The sequence below is a fragment of the Thunnus albacares genome, chromosome 20, assembly GCF_914725855.1.
Source record: "Thunnus albacares chromosome 20, fThuAlb1.1, whole genome shotgun sequence".
In the NCBI taxonomy this organism is placed as follows: Eukaryota; Metazoa; Chordata; class Actinopteri; order Scombriformes; family Scombridae; genus Thunnus; species Thunnus albacares.
In genome coordinates this window covers 23,266,484-23,283,190 of record NC_058125.1, presented here as the reverse complement: position 1 = coordinate 23,283,190, position 16,707 = coordinate 23,266,484, and the positions used below count along the sequence as shown (strand labels likewise).

Genomic DNA, 16,707 nt, shown 5'->3' with positions numbered 1-16,707 from the left:
AACACAGCATTGACATATTATCACCATATACAATTGTTATGGTGAACATGTTAGCAAACTGTTTCCTATTTACACATCCAGCAGACAAACAGCGATATATGCATTAATTTTGGAGTCGTGTTTATGGCCACATGGTTTCTTCACCAGCTCGCTGCTTTGTCTGTCTGCTGTTTGGTGCTGGGCAGGCAGTGTACAGTGGGTTTATCTGAGTTTTCTCACTGAAAACTGGAAAAGTTGCTGGAAACGACGAGCACTAGACTGAAATAAAGCAGTAACCATCATCATCATCATCATAATCATCATCATCATCATATTATATACTTTTCACAACCCTTCCTAATGCGGAGCTTATTTTCTAGACTCCACCTCGTTTAACCTTGACACTTTGGTAATAATCCAAGTATGATTTATCTCAGGAACAATGGTGTCTCAAACTTCTCTAACATGTATCAATTGCACACGGCTTAGAAATAACACTGTCTCAGCATTTTCCACATTTCTCACAATAAAAATGGGCCTAGCGACCTTCAATCATTGAAAGTGGCAAAGTGGTCCTGTGGCCTCTGTTATTTTCTATATTTTCTATATTTTCTATATTTTCATTTTCTATGCCTATGAAAGGCAACATCCCGCACTCCTTATTTGGAAGATCCTGGCTCCAAATGGAAAAGTGGACACCAACCATAAGCTGCAACTCTGGGCTTCAAACCATCTTTATTACAGTCTATGGATAAAACCATGAAGTGCCATAAAGTCACTGAACTGATTCTGTAATGTTATCTAGACAGCAATAACTATATAAAAACTTTGCTAACACCATAACTTGTCACACCAGACCAAGAAAGCTAGTTGCAAAATGCCTGAGTGTATTGAAATACATAAGGAGGAAGGTTTTTCTCAGTTATTTTCCCGATTAGTTGATTAATTGTTTAGTCTATGAAATGTTAAAAAATAGTGACACAGTTTCTCAGAGTCCGTGGTGATGTACTCAGTTTGCTTGTTTTGTCTGACTAACTAAAATGTTAAAATATTCAATTATCTGTCAAATATGGCAAAGAAAAACACTGAATCTTCATTTTTGAGAGGCTGGAACCATCAAATGTTTGAAATTTTTGCTTGAAAAATGATTTAAACCAATAATTAATTATCTAAATAGTGGCAATTAATTTTCTCACAACTGACTAATCACTGCAGCTCTGTGTAAGAGGAACAATGAGTTTAAGTAGTTTCTCGAAAGTCACATTGTCAGGTTTGAAGTGAACTGTGCTGAAAGGCAACAGTAAGCAAATTCAGTGTATTTGCTTCCTGTAATGTGACACGCCGCTGAAACTAATGTTGAAGCTGCTTCCACTTTCACACAAGAGTCATGTGTTAATGAAAAGGGAACAGCTCTCAATTAACTCACACTCACTTGACTGCTGGATTTAACTGTTATAGTCACTTATCAAAATGTCACATTTCTATGCTGTGGCTCTCTTGGTGTTTACTGCAGGATGGTGTCCTTGTGCAGCTGATGTTGGAGATTTCACTTCATGCTTGCAGTTCTTCTACAAGTCTTGGCCTCCTAAAGGTTTGGCAGGGACTCAGATCTGCCAGCGTTATTACAACCAGTACCGCTTCGCCACATTGTACAGTCGACCCCGCCGCTCTCCTTGGTTCTCAGCCTACATGTACGGTGTACCGACAGGAAAGAGGCCCACAGCATCTTGGAAGTTTGAACCACAGGTAAGGATATTTTAAAATATGGTGTAGTCTGATTGATAAATTTGAAGCATGATTTTATATAAAGTGATGGTAAACTCAGCATCATATAAAATGAGTGTTAGTTGAATGGCGAGAGGTCTGATTTCTCTTTCTATTCAGAGGTTGAGTGTAACTTGCTGGTTTATTCAAATGTGGTTTTAACAGCACATTGGCTTTCTCACTTTTTCTTAACTTAACTGAGTCATTACATTATTTTTTTGAGAAATATATAATATAATATATAATATTAAACTGGACTCTATTTGCATTTGTTTCGCAACACATGACACTGTGATAGGCACAGCTGTGGTGTTGTCAGTAAATAACAAGAAAATGAGGAAATGAGCCCCAGTATAGAAGAACTGTCCTGTGTATTCATGATGTGTCAGCTCTACATAGTGCAAAAAATGCTTTCACATTTAGCCAGCAGTCTGTCACACTACACAGCCATGAAGACACTGAAATTTTACACCGATATATGATTGTTAAACATCTCCCTCCAAAATATAACAGTGTTCCATTTCATCCCAAAAGTGTTGGATAGGGCTTGTTTTTGGGAATACAGGGGTTTTAATCACATCACACATTAAACATGATTTTGAGGACTGCTTTTTACACTCAGCGTTGATGATTTTTACCAAAAAATTCATTCATTCATTCATTAAATTACAATAAAATAGATTGATTTGGTATTTTCCCACCAGAATGATATTACTGGCAGTTAATCAGTTGAATAAATAAGTACATGTGGAAAAAAATAAAAGTAAATTTCACTTCTTTGGTGCCTAGTTTAAATTTACTACAGGTTGAGGTTTCATGCTATGCTAGCTGCATCCAGACTGATAGCAACTAGTGGTTTTCCTGTTCTGGTTTTCTTTTATTTATATACTGTTATGATGTCAGATATCAGCCAGCGCCAGAGTCAGGGCTTCAACCTGCTCTAAATGCTTTGTTTGTTTGCTCTACCTTACACATAACAACAAATGGCCATCCGTTCTGTAGCCTTTATCCCTAAGGTTGTTGTTAAGGTTTTTCCATGGGTTGTTCGAATTGTCCACTCTCATATTTCGGATCGGATTCCAGCTCAAACTTGTGTGGATGTATTCAAGAAGAACAAAAAAAAGTAGTGAAACCCTACTGCTACTGTTTGCTTCATGGTTTGTTCATACATGGCCTCCTGAGCGGCCGGAAGTCAGCCATGAAGCAGCTTCCTGAAGTTAACCGAACAGAGGGGGCCTTAAAGAGACGGGAGCTAAAACAGCCTGTTTCTAACAAATGCTGGACTGAGGTTCATAAAGAGTCAGTCTAAGATAAATAAGGAGTTTTTAACTGTTAATCATGCAAAGATGTTCCAGTAGAGCACCAGAATATGAATATAGACCTGGAAATGTTATAAGTCCCCCTTAGAGTTAGAACAGATATTCATAGAGTGCAGACAATGAATGCTTAAGGCTTAAGGATCTCCAGACTTTTCCTCAAGCCAAAGTTATCTCTTATCCAGTGAAATAGCTCAACATCTTCCAGATGGATCAGCAAAAAGCTTTGTACAGACATTTATGGTTGCCAAACAATGTATAAATGATTTTGGTGATCTGCTAAGTTTTCATCTAATGCTGTACTTTATGTTAAGTGCAAGTGTGTGTTGGCATGAAAGACTCTTAAGCAGTTTAATTTATTCTTCCTCTGATTAAATAATGAAGCATAAAGTCTGTAAGACATGTTATCAACTTTAAAACTACATTAATGTTTTCTTCCACCCTCCAATGAACAGTTAGCGTACCCAGGAGCTGATGGCAACATGATCCCCTTCCCTCCGGGCCCTCTGGACCAGAACGTGGTGGACAGCCAGGCAGTGGAGCCAGACTACATTAACTCCACCTATGGTCGTGGCCACTTGAACCCCAGCCTGCACCACAACACCCGTGAGGACCGCTACTCCACCTTCACCCTCACAAATGTGGTTCCTCAGAAGAAAGGCTCTAATAGCGGGCCCTGGGAAGTCCTGGAGTGGAATGTCAACAAAACCTTGGGGGACTACTGTCTCGGAGAGGCTTATGTAGTGACTGGCATCATCCCTTACCAGAAAGACGATCACTGGCTCAGAAATCGTGTTGCTGTGCCTGAGTACCTTTGGTCAGCTTACTGCTGCCCAAAGTACAACAACAGTCTTCCAGAAGAACTGAAGGATGCCTTCCCCACATATGCAGCGATCGGCCGCAATGACCGCACCAGCACTGAGGAGATTGTGCCTATTAACCAGACGGCAAAGAAACAGTTCAGGGGATATGATGTAAGACAAATGCCACTGGCAACACTTGAGATGTATCTGAAGGACAGGTTCAGCACTGTTGTCAGTGTTTTTTATGAGCAATGCTCTGGATCGGACTGATCCTGCACAGATGCTTTGCTAAAGTTATTCAGTTATGTTGATGCTGATTTCATTTGATTCAGACTAAGTAAAAGTACAAACCTTTTCAGTAAGTCGTCCAAATTTAAATGACAAAATACATAATTTGTAATTGCCCTACAAAATGACTGATAGGCATTTTCTGATCTGAGGCCTCTATCGACAGGACGACGTTGCTCGTCAGTGCCTTACAAAACTATTAAAAATTACCGTTACAAAAGTTATCCATATGATAAGTGAGGTGAAGGTCTGGTATTACTTAGGCACAGTAACTACTTGGTTAATATTGAAAAAGATTGTGGTCATGGTTAATAGAAACCAACATTAACTTCATAAGAGGAAACAGGTGCATTTCTGCACTGAACTTTTGTTGGATGCTTTGCCTTAAAGGGGACATATCATGCTTTTGTGATTTTCTGTGATTTATATACTGTTATAATGTCAGATATTAAACATGGTTAAAGACTTGAGGTGAATATATATAGAAATGCTCCCTGAAAGTCAAAGCCTGGGCTTCAGCCTGCTCTGAACGCTTCATTTGCAAAGTTACCTCTACATATTTTTTTTTTTGCTAAGGTTGTTCTATGGGTTTGTTACATTGTCCACTTGCATATTTCGGATCTGATTTCAGCTTTAACATGTACAGATGTATTAGAGAAGTTGACATTTTGAGTAAAGAACAAGAGAAAGAAGTGAAATCTGACCGAAACAATTAAATGCTACAGTTTGTTTACATAGCCTTCAGAGTCGGAGGAAGCTTCTGGGGGCTGATCAGAACAGAATGGGCTCATTGGGAGGGGGGCTTCAAAGAGACAGGAGCTAAAACTGCCTGTTTCAGACAGAGGCTTAACTGAAGGGCTGCATAAAGTTTTTTGAATTGTAAATCAGGCAAAGATATTCCAGTAGAGCCCCAGAATAAAAATATAGACCCGGAAATATGCATGATATGTCCCCTTTAGGAATGGGAAAGATTGTGGTTATGGTTTAAAGAAACCAACATTGACTTCAAAAGAGGAAACAGGTGCACTTCTCATGTACTGACCTTCTATTGGATGCTCTGCCTTCAGAAAAAAGGACAGCAATGTGTTTCCTCAAAAGAAACTTACAAAAAAGGCGGTACTCAAGTGGTAAAAAAAAAAAAAAAAAAAAAAAAAAGCAAAAGACTCAGCTAATGTCTTGATCATTTTGGTGAATTTAATTTACAATTGACTAACAAAACTTTCTTTTCTGAATTTCTTTTGTGGAAACACATTGCAAACAAACACTGACTGTTGATAGGAGATCGAATGGAAAACGTGGTCTCTTTTGTCAAAGTCACACAGTTTTTACTCAGCTTAGTAAAAACTCAGCCACATACAGAAAAATGATCTATATATCTCCACATATAAAGAATCAATTGATTTAAGAGTAGAATTGATCATGTTAGTCTAAAAACTGACCTTGTAAAAATATAGATATAATGGTTCTCTTTTTGTTAATTTACTGTCATTGTTTGAAAATCAATCAGCTGCAGATTTTCAGCCGTACATGCACCAAATACTTTTGACCACTAGATGGTGTCCTTATGCAATATATGTAACTGCTGAGTGACGGCCAGCCTCTGTTGCCTGAACTCTGCAGCTGGAGGGATTTTACCATCAAGTTTCAGCTTTTCAGATCTGTTGTTGCCTCCGAGAAACACCTGACCTCATTATCTTGTAATTTATTGTATATCAGCATGTATTTTATCTTATGATTCACTAAGTAATGTCAATAATCTTTCTTTTGATTTATATACAAAACAGAAACCTCACTAAAATCTATTTTCTATCGCAATAATTTGCATAAGGCACTGGTTGTGGAGTCTGAACAAGTAGAAAATAAGTAAAAATTATATCAGTGGTTCATATCAAGAACAAATACAAGTTCAGATAAACATTAACTTGTTCTGAAGCTTTACCAAGACACTTATTTTTGTAAGGATCACTAAGACACATGTTTTGTCATGTCAGACTTGTTAAGGATTTATTCAGTGAACAGATGGCACAAAAGCACTAGTGTTCAAAGGTTTAAACATATCAACACTACACATCGGTGTGTCAGGCAGGATTATGTTGACAAAGATGAATCTGCATAACAGCTCAGTAATGGCTTTGTGTCATTTGTGGGGTGAAGAGCTTGTCCCACAGCTCCACCTTCATAATGGCCCTGCCCATCGGGGACATGGTGGCCTTGATGTCCAGCTGCCTGCCCTCAAACGTGAGCCCAGAGCCATGGGCCTCCTCTCGAATGAAACCCTTCTGCTCTTTGTTGTAATACATCTCTTTGAACAGGCTCTCGTCGCACTCTTTGCCCTTGGCATAGATCCCCACGGCGAACCAGTTCTTGTACATGTTATAGTCGTAGGGCACAGAGAACATTATCGCTACTGTCTCTTTAGCAGAGTTGCTTTGCCTCTCAAACAGGTCGTAGGTCAGAACACCCACTGCACCGGATGCTTTGGCGCTGGTTTTGCTGAAGTTGCACACCTCGGTTTTCAGTGGTCGCACGGTGGGTTGGGGCGGGCTGTGGCAGTTGCCACTGTCCAGGAAAACCCTTTTGTTTAAAAAAAAAAAGGCAAAAACACAAAAAAGATGAAAAGTAAGAGCAAAGATTTAATAATAGAAAGGTACACTTATTTGGATAAAGATTTAGTTAAGCTGCACAAGTTATTTCTTACAGTCCTCCACTGTTGGGTCTTCTCAATTAAATTTTGCACTTACTTGGGGTCAATCAGGCAGTAGTTATTAGTGAGGTTGGTGATCTCGATGGTGACATTTCTTCGGCTTGTGAGGTTAGCCGCCAAAGCCTCTGCTGATTCACTCATGTTGTTTCTCGTAAAGGCTGTGACAGCACAAGAGGTGTAAAGAAGTGTTAACTGTAGATCTTTATCACAATGCAGACAGTGCCTATAATAATCAGAGATGCACAGTTTTAGGTCAGTTGAATCACCCAGTAAAACCCAAATACAGCACAGGAACAAAGTGGCTTACCTGTTCGGATCACAGGTGTGTTGCTCGCTCGGGTGATGCCTGAATTGAGACACTGAGTTCTCTCTTTAGATCACTCTTGTCAGGGAATGTGTGACACCTAAATTCCACCCAAACCTGTACCCGCCCACATCCACACACCCTGTCCACTTTTTGCCCTGTCTTCACATCAGGTATGTTCTGTATGAGGAGGCATGAAGATAGGGTGTAGCCAACAATAACAACATTTTTTTGTTGTTTTCATTCTATTATTTGCCATGCCTGAAGCAAGTTTGTTCACCTTTATGTAACGTTTTCTCATACCTCAGTGCTTCCTTATGCACCACACCTTCTGTCTCTGTGATTGTGACATTGCTTTTGCTGTCTGCATGTGGAGACGAACATGCAATACCTCCATATAACATGCTGTGTAGTCTAACTAACATGTTTGATGTATTCATTTTAACCAAAGTATGATTCATGTTATGTTCACTGAAAAGATGTACAACTTGATTTTGTTTTACACTGTCATGATAATTTGTGATGTTTTCTGCTCAAATTAAACAAAAAACGTCAAAGACAAGAAATCAATTATATTGTTTATTTGTTTAAAGCACCCATATATGACATGAATGACAGACATTGTAAGTTTTCAGGAATATCTGCATCAACTGTGTTATCACAACAACAACAATGCATCCATTTTTATTGTCACTCAGTACAAACAGATTCATCTGCCCATCTTATCATACACCTCCAGTTTAACAATAGCCCTGCCCTCATCGGACATGCAGGCCCTCACGTCCACCACCCTTCCCTTGTAAGCCACACCTGAGCCATCGGCCGCGTGGCGCTCAAAGTTGGTGAAATCCTTATCATTGTACATTAGCTTATACAGCTTCTCGTCGCAGGCTCGCGTGTGCTCAAAGACGCCCACCCCCAACCAGTTCTTGTAGAAGTTATAATCAAACGGCACCGAGAACATGACGGCAATCAGCTCGTTGCAGTGGCGCCTGTGCATGTCAAACAGCTCGTAGGTCAAGACACCCACAGCACCCGATGCCGTGTTGTCGTCCTTGGTGAAGGAACACACCTCGGTCTTGTTGGTGCGCACGGTGGGTTGAGGAGGGCTGAAGCAGAAGCCACTTTCCATGTAGACCCTGGAGGGTAGAGGAGAGTAGATGCAGTCATGCTTTTATGGATTCAAGCATATTTCAGTTTTTATTGGTTCAGACACAAAAAAAGAAAATCAATATGTCATCAAGCAAAGCAGCTTTGCATTTGAATAAAGTCCCACATTGTCTGAATCTTACTTTGGGTTGACGAGACAGTAGGTAGTGCTGACATTAGTGATCTCTATGGTGCAGTTGCGGTTGGTGGTGAGGGTGACGGCATGCGACTCTGCAGTCTCAGGCATGGTGATGGCAGCTGGAAGTGACAGAGGGAAAGGAAAGAGCTGTGAACAACAGAAATTGATCAAAGTCTGTTATCATTATCGTAGATTTTATAGTTTCAGTAGAAACTGCTATGAAGGTTCTTCATTAAATAGCATCAGGTAGAATTATATCTCATCTTGTGGACATATGATGTGAAAAGGCATGCAGACAACCTTTCTAGACACATGTACGATACATCCAGGACACCAAACATTACATCATTACATAGCTGCAGCACAGTATTTAATCTCAACACAAAATAAAGTGCTAAAGACATCTCTACTGTCAGTTATTACACACAATTATCCTCTATATAACTATTAGATGTTTGTTTTTCAAAATGATTCTAGCTTTGATGAATCCTGCCTGATTAGCTCAAAATAAATGCACTTACTTTGCTTTATGTCACACACACACAGGAAGGCAGAGAGTCCTCTGAAACCAGCTCGGAGTTTGGTTTGGAGACAAGTATGAAGTCACACCCTCCCAGAGACACACCGTCACACCTCACTGAGGAGGTTACAGTAGGTGTGTCTGTGCTCTGTTTTCAAGAGTTACCTGCAGGAAGATGTAATGTCATAGTTTTCATAGTTCTGATGATCACTTTGGCAGAAGATGGAAAAGTACTCCTTGCACCCACAGTTGGGTGTTGTTGGGCGAAATACCTGAATATCTGGTAAGATCTGAAAAGTAAAGAATAGCAGCCACAGACACCTGTCAGACAGTCCATATGTCGTCTGATCATGACTCATTTTAGATGAAGCCCAAACCTCCCACACTTGTTCATCTGAAAGAACTCTTCATGGCAGTTGGTAATAAATATCCAATTCATTACACAGTCTTTTCACTATAGGCTTAAGAGAGACCTTTTGAGTTATGATTTATGATGTCTGAGCACATTTAAAATGTGACAAATGAGCATAACTTGATGAAACAGGCTTTCTTTTTATGGTCTGGATGTATTAACCCTTAACATACATTAACACATAAGAGAAATCTGTCATGACAGAACATACAAATAAAGACTGCAGGAAAAAACAGTGAACAATAAAGCAGTGTCTGGTATTTGTGTACAAAATGAAGTGACAGAATGCTGTTGGCGGGTGATTATTTTTAATCTTATACTATTTTATTGTACTTCATTTTAATTGTCTGAATTTACTTCCTAATTGTAGTACTTACTGTATAAATAAAGTTAGTTATTATTATTGTACTGATTTTTAAAAATGCATTTACTCATTTTTCATTTTTAATAACAAAATATAATAATAATAATAATAACAATCAAAAGCTGGCCATCCTGAACAGCCTTCATGTGGGACGGAGCCTGTTCATTTGAGGTTACAATAAAATCAGTTTTGGATAATCCCCAAATTTCTTTGGATGCCAGTAGCTGGAGGCCGGTATGCCAAGTCAACGCATCCAGAATCCCATCAGATTTCTTAGCAGAAAACAATTAGTAGATAATTAAATGAAAAATGATAGAAAATGATATGAGTAAGTTAAATATCCATCAAAGGGAACAGCTTCAGCAGCATTTTATACTTCTACTCCACTACACTGCAGAGGGAAATGTACTTTTTTACATGTATCTTACAGCTATAGTTATTAGTTACTTTTCAGATTAAGATTTTACATAAAAAACACAAGTTTATAAAATGTAATATATTGTATCTGTCAGTAGTTCCCAACCTTGACAGATGGAGAAAGTTATTCATTCCTTTATTTCATCCCGTGTAGATTACTGTCTCTCTACCAACAGACACCAACACTAAATTATCTGTAATTGGTCCGAAATGCAGCTGCCCAGATCTTAACTGGAACCACAAACACACATTAACCCTGATTTTAGCATCTGTTTATTAGCTTCCCGTTGCTTCCAGAGTACACACACAAAATTTGTTAAATGGATTAGCTTCAAGTTAATTTTCTGACCTGCTAAGCCTATTAGGTCAGCAGAACAAGCTCTTCTCACAAGTCAAGACTTTTTACAAAGGTAACTCTGCATTTGCTGTCATGGCACTGAAACTGTGGAATGAATGACCGTTCACAATCACAGACACTTGTGTCTTTTCTTTTAACAGTCAGTTAAAAACCACACCTTTTTAAACCTGATTTTAACTGACTTGTGTGATTTTATCTCTCCTAGACTATAATTATATTACTTTCTTTATTATCTTTATGTCATTACACTACAGCTCAACATGTGTTTCACTGCAACAGAACTTAAACACTTTGATGAGTATTTCAGTGCTTCATTTCCATCTCAATCAAGGGAGGTGACTCAATTTCACAGTTTCATCCAATGTCAGAACGAATATCCATAATGTGCAGTATCTCTTGCTTTATTTTTTTGGAGAGTCACCATCATATTTGCAGTCAAAGACCAGTAGAGGGAACTCTAGGTCCAGTAAGTACAGTTCAAGCCTGGTCACAGACTGACAGAATGGAAACAGATAAATTATCATGCTTGCCAACTTCCTTTCTGGTATCAAAATGTTTATAATGTGTAAGTTTTATACCACATGTTATATGAAAAGTAGTTATGGTCCTTCGCCGATACGTGCATGAAGTATAATTAATTTGCAGTTGTTCACGTTGTATAATGAAAAACCCCTTTTTTCGGGGTATTTCCAGATTTCATTGTCTTAAGAAGTAAAATACAATTCAGCGCGTTAAAGTGTCCACTTTCTCCATTGTCCAACTTGTACAAAGAAAATTGAAACAAGAGAGTCGAGAGCCGGAAACAGAGACAGCGCGCCTTCAAAGTAAAAGTTACGTGTTTTGTATGGTTTTGACGCGTGTTGGCCGCAGCTCAATTTAAGGAGAGCTATACTAAATAAATAAACAAATAGCCTGCCTAAATAATGAACATAATTCATAACTTCTTTTACACACTTTCGAGATAAAACTATGTCAAAAAAAAACGGAAAGGCAGCGGAACCAACCCAGGGATTTTCAAAGTAAACGCAGCGTGTGTTACAGAGACGCACTGAGCCGCTGCAGACATCAACGTCATGTACAGGTGAGTCCAACTTCATTTCAAAGCCAATGTGCTGAAGTACCGATAAATTACAACACAACTAACAAATATAGTCTTTTTTGAACAGTTTTAGCAGCCGTATTACAGTTCTCTTATTAAACCTTTGCTGGTGCACAATCTAGCATTTCATATGTGGCTCTACTAGACTAGACAGACAATATTTTGGGACTTTTTCAGGGAATTTTGCCTCAGTGTTTTTCAGGTCTACTCACTCACACCATCACACCGGCTTCTGTGAAGGGATGTGTAGCAAAAGTTTAAGTAAACAGATTCACACTGACTTTACTTAATTTATTTAAGACATCTGTTTTAAACTTAACAAAACATTTTCTTTTATTACAGAGTTTCCAGAGGACCAGAGTAGAGAGCTTGTGAGACACCAGGGAAGACAGCTGTGGATGTAGCGTCGCTCACCTCGAATGCTTTTGCTGGAGTTTCTGCTGTCTGAACCGCTAACTGTACCAAGACTGACTTTCACAGCCAAACACAGGACTAAGACACACATGGAGCTGGGTCTTCACAGTTATTGGAAATTTACAAATAAATGAATTTGAGAATTTATATTAATCCGTGATTACATACACAGTCTGGCCTAATTCATCTGTTTGAAAGAAAAAATAGGTGCACTTATAGAAAACAATAAGTAAAAAAATCCAAGACACTTTGAGTCCTGAGTGTATTAAATACATGTTTTCCTGTGGATGATTAGAAGAGATGGTTAATCTTAAACAGCGCACACATGAAACATGTACAGTAGCTCATACTGGTCCCATAAATTGAATTCTTCATTATAAATCATTGTGGTATTGTTTTGTTAGATTTGTATTCACCAGTCATGATGTACACAACATGATCAAATTCTGTCAGTAAAAAAAATGCAACAATTCATGAAATAAAGTTAATTTTACTTGTGTATTGTGCCTCCTTTCTGCCATTGTTAAAAGTCTATTAAAATGCTAAATGTCTGGGAGTTATAAAACCCGCTAACTGAGAAATAATGTGTTAAATGATATTTTTCCCCCTCAAAATCAAATAAGGGATGTGTATTGTTATCATGTTATCATGGGTGGTAATTAAATGCAACACATTTGCAGTAAGTACACAAATTATTTATTGTAATTTGTAATTTTCACTAAATTAGCTCAGTATCACATTAAGGCATTTTGAAACTCTTGTAAAGGAACTTTAGGTTATCAATGTGCTTTCTAATATTTCATTTTGAGGCGACACTCACAATATGAAACCATATCTAGGTCTTCAATTCACAGTACAGTCACAGTGAGGTTGTTTACCTGCTTTCAGCATTCCTTGTATCACATGTCATCACGTTGTTTAGGTGTTATCAAACTGGTCATATATAAATACAACTCAATGAAAATGACCAGAATTAAGATTTAAAGTATTTTCATGTATAACAATAAGTGATAAGATGCTAAGAATTTGAATTTGGTCAGACTTTATTATTAAAATTCTAGTTTTATAACTCTGTTTCTCTCTTTGTCTACTCATCTTTGACTACTTGCCCATCAACAATTCGAATTGCAAGGCTCTTGGGGGCACCATTTGGTTTTGATATGTAGCCCCAACACCAATATGTTGTGCATCAAGACCTACAGTGGTGTGAAAAAGTGTTTGCCCCCCCCTATGTTAGAACATAACTTAACTGTGGTTTATCACACCTGAGTTCAATTTCTCTAGCCACATCCAGGCCTGATTACTGCCACACCTGTTCTCAATCAAGAAATCACTTAAATAGGACCTGCCTGACAAAGTGAAGTAGACCAAAAGATTCTCAAAAGTTAGACATCATGCTGAGATCCAAAGAAATTCAGGAACAAATGAGAAAGAAAGTAATTGAGATCTATCAGTCTGGAAAAGGTTATAAAGCCATTTCTAAAGCTTTGGGACTCCAGCAAACCACAGTGAGAGCCATTATCCACAAAGGGCGAAAACATAAGTGGTGAACCTTCCCAGGAGTGGCCGGCCGACCAAAATTACCCCAAAAACGCAGCAACAACTCATCCAAGAGGTCACAAAAGACCCGACAACAACATCCAAAGAACTGCAGGCCTCACTTGCCTCAATTAAGGTCAGTGTTCATGACTCCACCATAAGAAAGAGACTGGGCAAAAATGGCCTGCATGGCAGAGTTCAAAGACGAAAACCACTGCTAAGCAAGAAGAACATTAAGGTCGTCTCATTTTTTGCCAGAAAACATCTTGATGATCCCCAAGACTTTTAGGAAAATACTCTGTGGACTGACAAGACAAAAGTTGAACTTTTTTTGTAAGTTGTGTGTCCCATTGCATCTGGCGTAAAAGTAACATCATACCAACAGTAAAATATGGTGGTGGTAGTGTGATGGTCTGGGGCTGTTTTGCTGCTTCAGGACCTGGAAGACTTATTGTGATAAATGGAACCATGAATTCTGCTGTCTACCAAAAAATCCTGAAGGAGAATGTCCGGCCATCTGTTCGTGACCTCAAGCTGAAACGATCTTGGGTTCTGCAATAGGACAATGATCCAAAACACACCAGCCAGTCCACCACCTCTGAATGGCTGAAGGAAAAACAAAATGAAGACTTTGGAGTGGCCTAGTCAAAGTCCTGACCTGAATTGAGATGCTGTGGCATCAAAAAGGCGGTTCATGCTCGAAAACCCTCCCAATGTGGCTGAATTTCAACAATTCTGCAAAGATGAGTGGGCCAAAATTCCTCCACAGCACTTTAAAAGACTTATTGCAAGTTATTGCAAAGGCTTGATTGCAGTTGTTGCTAAGTGTGGCCCAACCAGTTATTAGGTTTAGGGGGCAATCACTTTTTCACACAGGGTCATGTAGGTTTGGATTTTTTCCCTTAATGATAAAAATGGTATATTGTGTTGCCTTTGTCTTATATTTATATTTGTTTGATCTGAAACATTTAGGTGTGACAAACATGAAGAAAAAAAAATCAGAAAGGGAGTAAACACTTTTTCACACCACTGTAAATACAATTGCTGTCTTTAGCCTCAAATAGCCTATAAGTGACAAGTTCTGAAGAATGATGGCAGTGTACACACAAAATAGATATAGATGTAGATATATTGGCTAGTTGCTTGTAATTACTTTCAAATGTTTATATAAAGTAAGATTATGAAATTATGTTTTTGTAAACCATTTTCACATGATTTTTTTTTTGTACAGTATCAAACCAATATTACCAGAAATTTACTGTAAATAGATGAGATGATCACATACAATTAAAGCCTAAAGCTCTCAAGACACCTTTAATGGGTGTTAAAGGAGGGTAATTTGAATATAATTTTACGTAATTGTTTTGTGTTTTACATCCAGAAATCTGTGCTTTGATTGGGTGGCCTTAAGGATACACTGGATAGTTCTATAAATTTACAAAAGAATACTGTATAAAACAAGGCTTTATTTAAATGAGGTCATTTTAAGGTATTTCTTCAATGTTTTTCATGTTTTTGTGCAGATTTATATATTTAACATTCTAGCAATATTTTATATTTTTTACACATACAGTTGGACTGTAAAATGCAGATAATGTCTACAGTAAATATCTGTATTTAAAAAAAAAAAAAAAAAAAAAAAAAAAAAAAAATTCTCTGTAGAATAACTATAGGGTTTTTTACCGTTATTTGACGGTAAGTGTTGCCAGACCTTTTACTTTTTTTGTCAGGTGCCAGGAGCTTTAAAAATGGAACATGTGTCTTTTTTACCTAACACATGAACACATACAGTAGGCCTCTGTTTTCATAGTCAAATTAAATGAGATGCTTAAAAGAAACATTTTAACTCAGTTGAACATCAGATAACAATACCAGTTTATCAGCTATGAACGCTTGCACATTTGATATTAATCTATACTTAAAAAATGCATGTGAATGGCTGACACCTATATTGAAATGTTTTTTTTAAAAAGGAACATGCAATTATAATAATAGAAAAACATTTAGTTTGAATTAGAAGCAAATTAATCTCTTTATTGTGGATGTTGAAAGAGTCACAGTAAAAGCTGTACCTCTGTAAACAAATGAAGGTCATGAAATCTAAAAAGTTCCTCTTCATGATAGAATATTTAGATTTGAATATTTGGAAACGCTTCTTCTTCTGCACGAGCACGGCAGCTACAGTTAAAATGACACGATTGTGCTTATCATCATAAAAAAAAATCTTGAGGAAAAGGAGGAGAAATCCTGCAGATGTGGTTGTTCTTTGAACACTGGTATGAGGAAATCTGATAAATGGGAAGGAAAGAGGGTTGTAGAACTAAACCTTCCTTGTATCTCCTGTGATGAAACCAAACTTAACGAGAGAAAGTTTTTCACAGTAAAAATCATGTCTGCACCCAAGGCTGACACATCAAGTAAACATTACACCGCTTGTGTAAAAAAAAAAAAAAAAAAAACAATCCAAAGCTGTCAGTTAAACTGATTTAATGCCCTTTGATGTGAAGTTATTTTTTTTTTCCAAATTAGTTACAAATATAGCAGCAGAAGGAAGAGACTCTTGTGGGTATTTTCTGTATTTTATAGCGTTAACATCCATATACCTGTTGGCCAATTTCCAGGTTAAAAGCACTACTGCTGACTGCCTGAACACCCACACTTTCTCCTAAGTAGTGTTTACATTTTCTGGGCCACATTCTCATTATCTAAGTGCATTTCAAAAACCCGTCTTCTCACCCTGATACTGTAAAACTGAAATACTATAGCTGACCAATGAAACAGTTGCCAGGTCAAATCTGTTTTTTTTTTGTTTGTTTGTTTGTTTTTGGGTTTTTTTGCAAGAGACAAGACAAAATCCTTAAAATACAAAATATTTATTTTTGAAAATGTCTTTATAAGAGTAAAACAAAACAAAACAAAAACAAAACAAAACAAAAAAAATCAAAAAAACCAAATCAAAACCATACAAATTGTTTGGTTACTAGCATACCACACTAGTGCTAGGAACTAACAATGGATCAATGCTCACTCAGGGATAGTTCACAGACGCTCAGAGGCAATGAATACATCTCCGTCTCTGCCTTCTGGTTTCATATTGCACCCAAATGCTGAGGCAAACAAGCGCCGAAAAAAGTGGCA

At 37.8% G+C, this 16,707-nt stretch overlaps 3 protein-coding genes across 4 annotated transcripts; 1 reads left to right on the top strand and 2 right to left on the bottom strand.

Annotated features, from left to right (window-relative positions):
* The first annotated feature begins 1,357 nt into the window (after positions 1 to 1,357).
* On the top strand, positions 1,358 to 5,005 carry LOC122971484 (endonuclease domain-containing 1 protein-like). The gene is made up of 2 exons (XM_044338161.1): positions 1,358 to 1,725; positions 3,515 to 5,005. The coding sequence occupies exons 1-2, from the start codon at positions 1,450 to 1,452 to the stop codon at positions 4,130 to 4,132; spliced, it is 894 nt and encodes a 297-aa protein (XP_044194096.1). The 5' UTR covers positions 1,358 to 1,449; the 3' UTR covers positions 4,133 to 5,005.
* A 1,122-nt stretch (positions 5,006 to 6,127) lies between these two features.
* Positions 6,128 to 7,689, bottom strand: LOC122971489 (DELTA-actitoxin-Afr1a-like). The gene is made up of 3 exons (XM_044338166.1): positions 7,162 to 7,689; positions 6,892 to 7,012; positions 6,128 to 6,724 (listed from the first exon to the last, which is right to left on the bottom strand). Exons 2-3 carry the CDS (start codon positions 6,993 to 6,995, stop codon positions 6,271 to 6,273), a joined length of 558 nt encoding a protein of 185 aa, XP_044194101.1. The 5' UTR covers positions 6,996 to 7,012; positions 7,162 to 7,689; the 3' UTR covers positions 6,128 to 6,270.
* Positions 7,690 to 7,724: 35 nt separating this feature from the next.
* Positions 7,725 to 13,239, bottom strand: LOC122971491 (DELTA-sagatoxin-Srs1a-like). Of its 2 annotated transcripts, none has more exons than XM_044338171.1 (4): positions 12,909 to 13,239; positions 8,968 to 9,131; positions 8,451 to 8,593; positions 7,725 to 8,297 (listed from the first exon to the last, which is right to left on the bottom strand). In XM_044338171.1, exons 3-4 carry the CDS (start codon positions 8,552 to 8,554, stop codon positions 7,868 to 7,870), a joined length of 534 nt encoding a protein of 177 aa, XP_044194106.1. In that variant the 5' UTR covers positions 8,555 to 8,593; positions 8,968 to 9,131; positions 12,909 to 13,239; the 3' UTR covers positions 7,725 to 7,867. The 2 variants fall into 2 exon arrangements, with proteins under 2 accessions (XP_044194106.1, XP_044194105.1); XM_044338170.1 differs by having other exon boundaries at positions 8,451 to 8,565.
* Between the last annotated feature and the right edge of the window lie 3,468 nt (positions 13,240 to 16,707).

What these genes read in the sequence shown, in the direction of transcription:
- LOC122971484 (XM_044338161.1), top strand. Translation starts at nt 1,450, where the DNA reads ATGTCACATTTCTATGCTGTGGCTCTCTTGGTGTTTACTGCAGGATGG. An exon ending in CTTGGAAGTTTGAACCACAG is followed by an intron (nt 1,726 to 3,514) that starts GTAAGGATATTT and finishes TCCAATGAACAG; the next exon opens with TTAGCGTACCCAGGAGCTGA.
- LOC122971489 (XM_044338166.1), bottom strand. Translation starts at nt 6,995, where the DNA reads ATGAGTGAATCAGCAGAGGCTTTGGCGGCTAACCTCACAAGCCGAAGA. An exon ending in TACTGCCTGATTGACCCCAA is followed by an intron (nt 6,725 to 6,891) that starts GTAAGTGCAAAA and finishes TTTAAACAAAAG; the next exon opens with GGTTTTCCTGGACAGTGGCA.
- LOC122971491 (XM_044338171.1), bottom strand. Translation starts at nt 8,554, where the DNA reads ATGCCTGAGACTGCAGAGTCGCATGCCGTCACCCTCACCACCAACCGC. An exon ending in TACTGTCTCGTCAACCCAAA is followed by an intron (nt 8,298 to 8,450) that starts GTAAGATTCAGA and finishes TCTACCCTCCAG; the next exon opens with GGTCTACATGGAAAGTGGCT.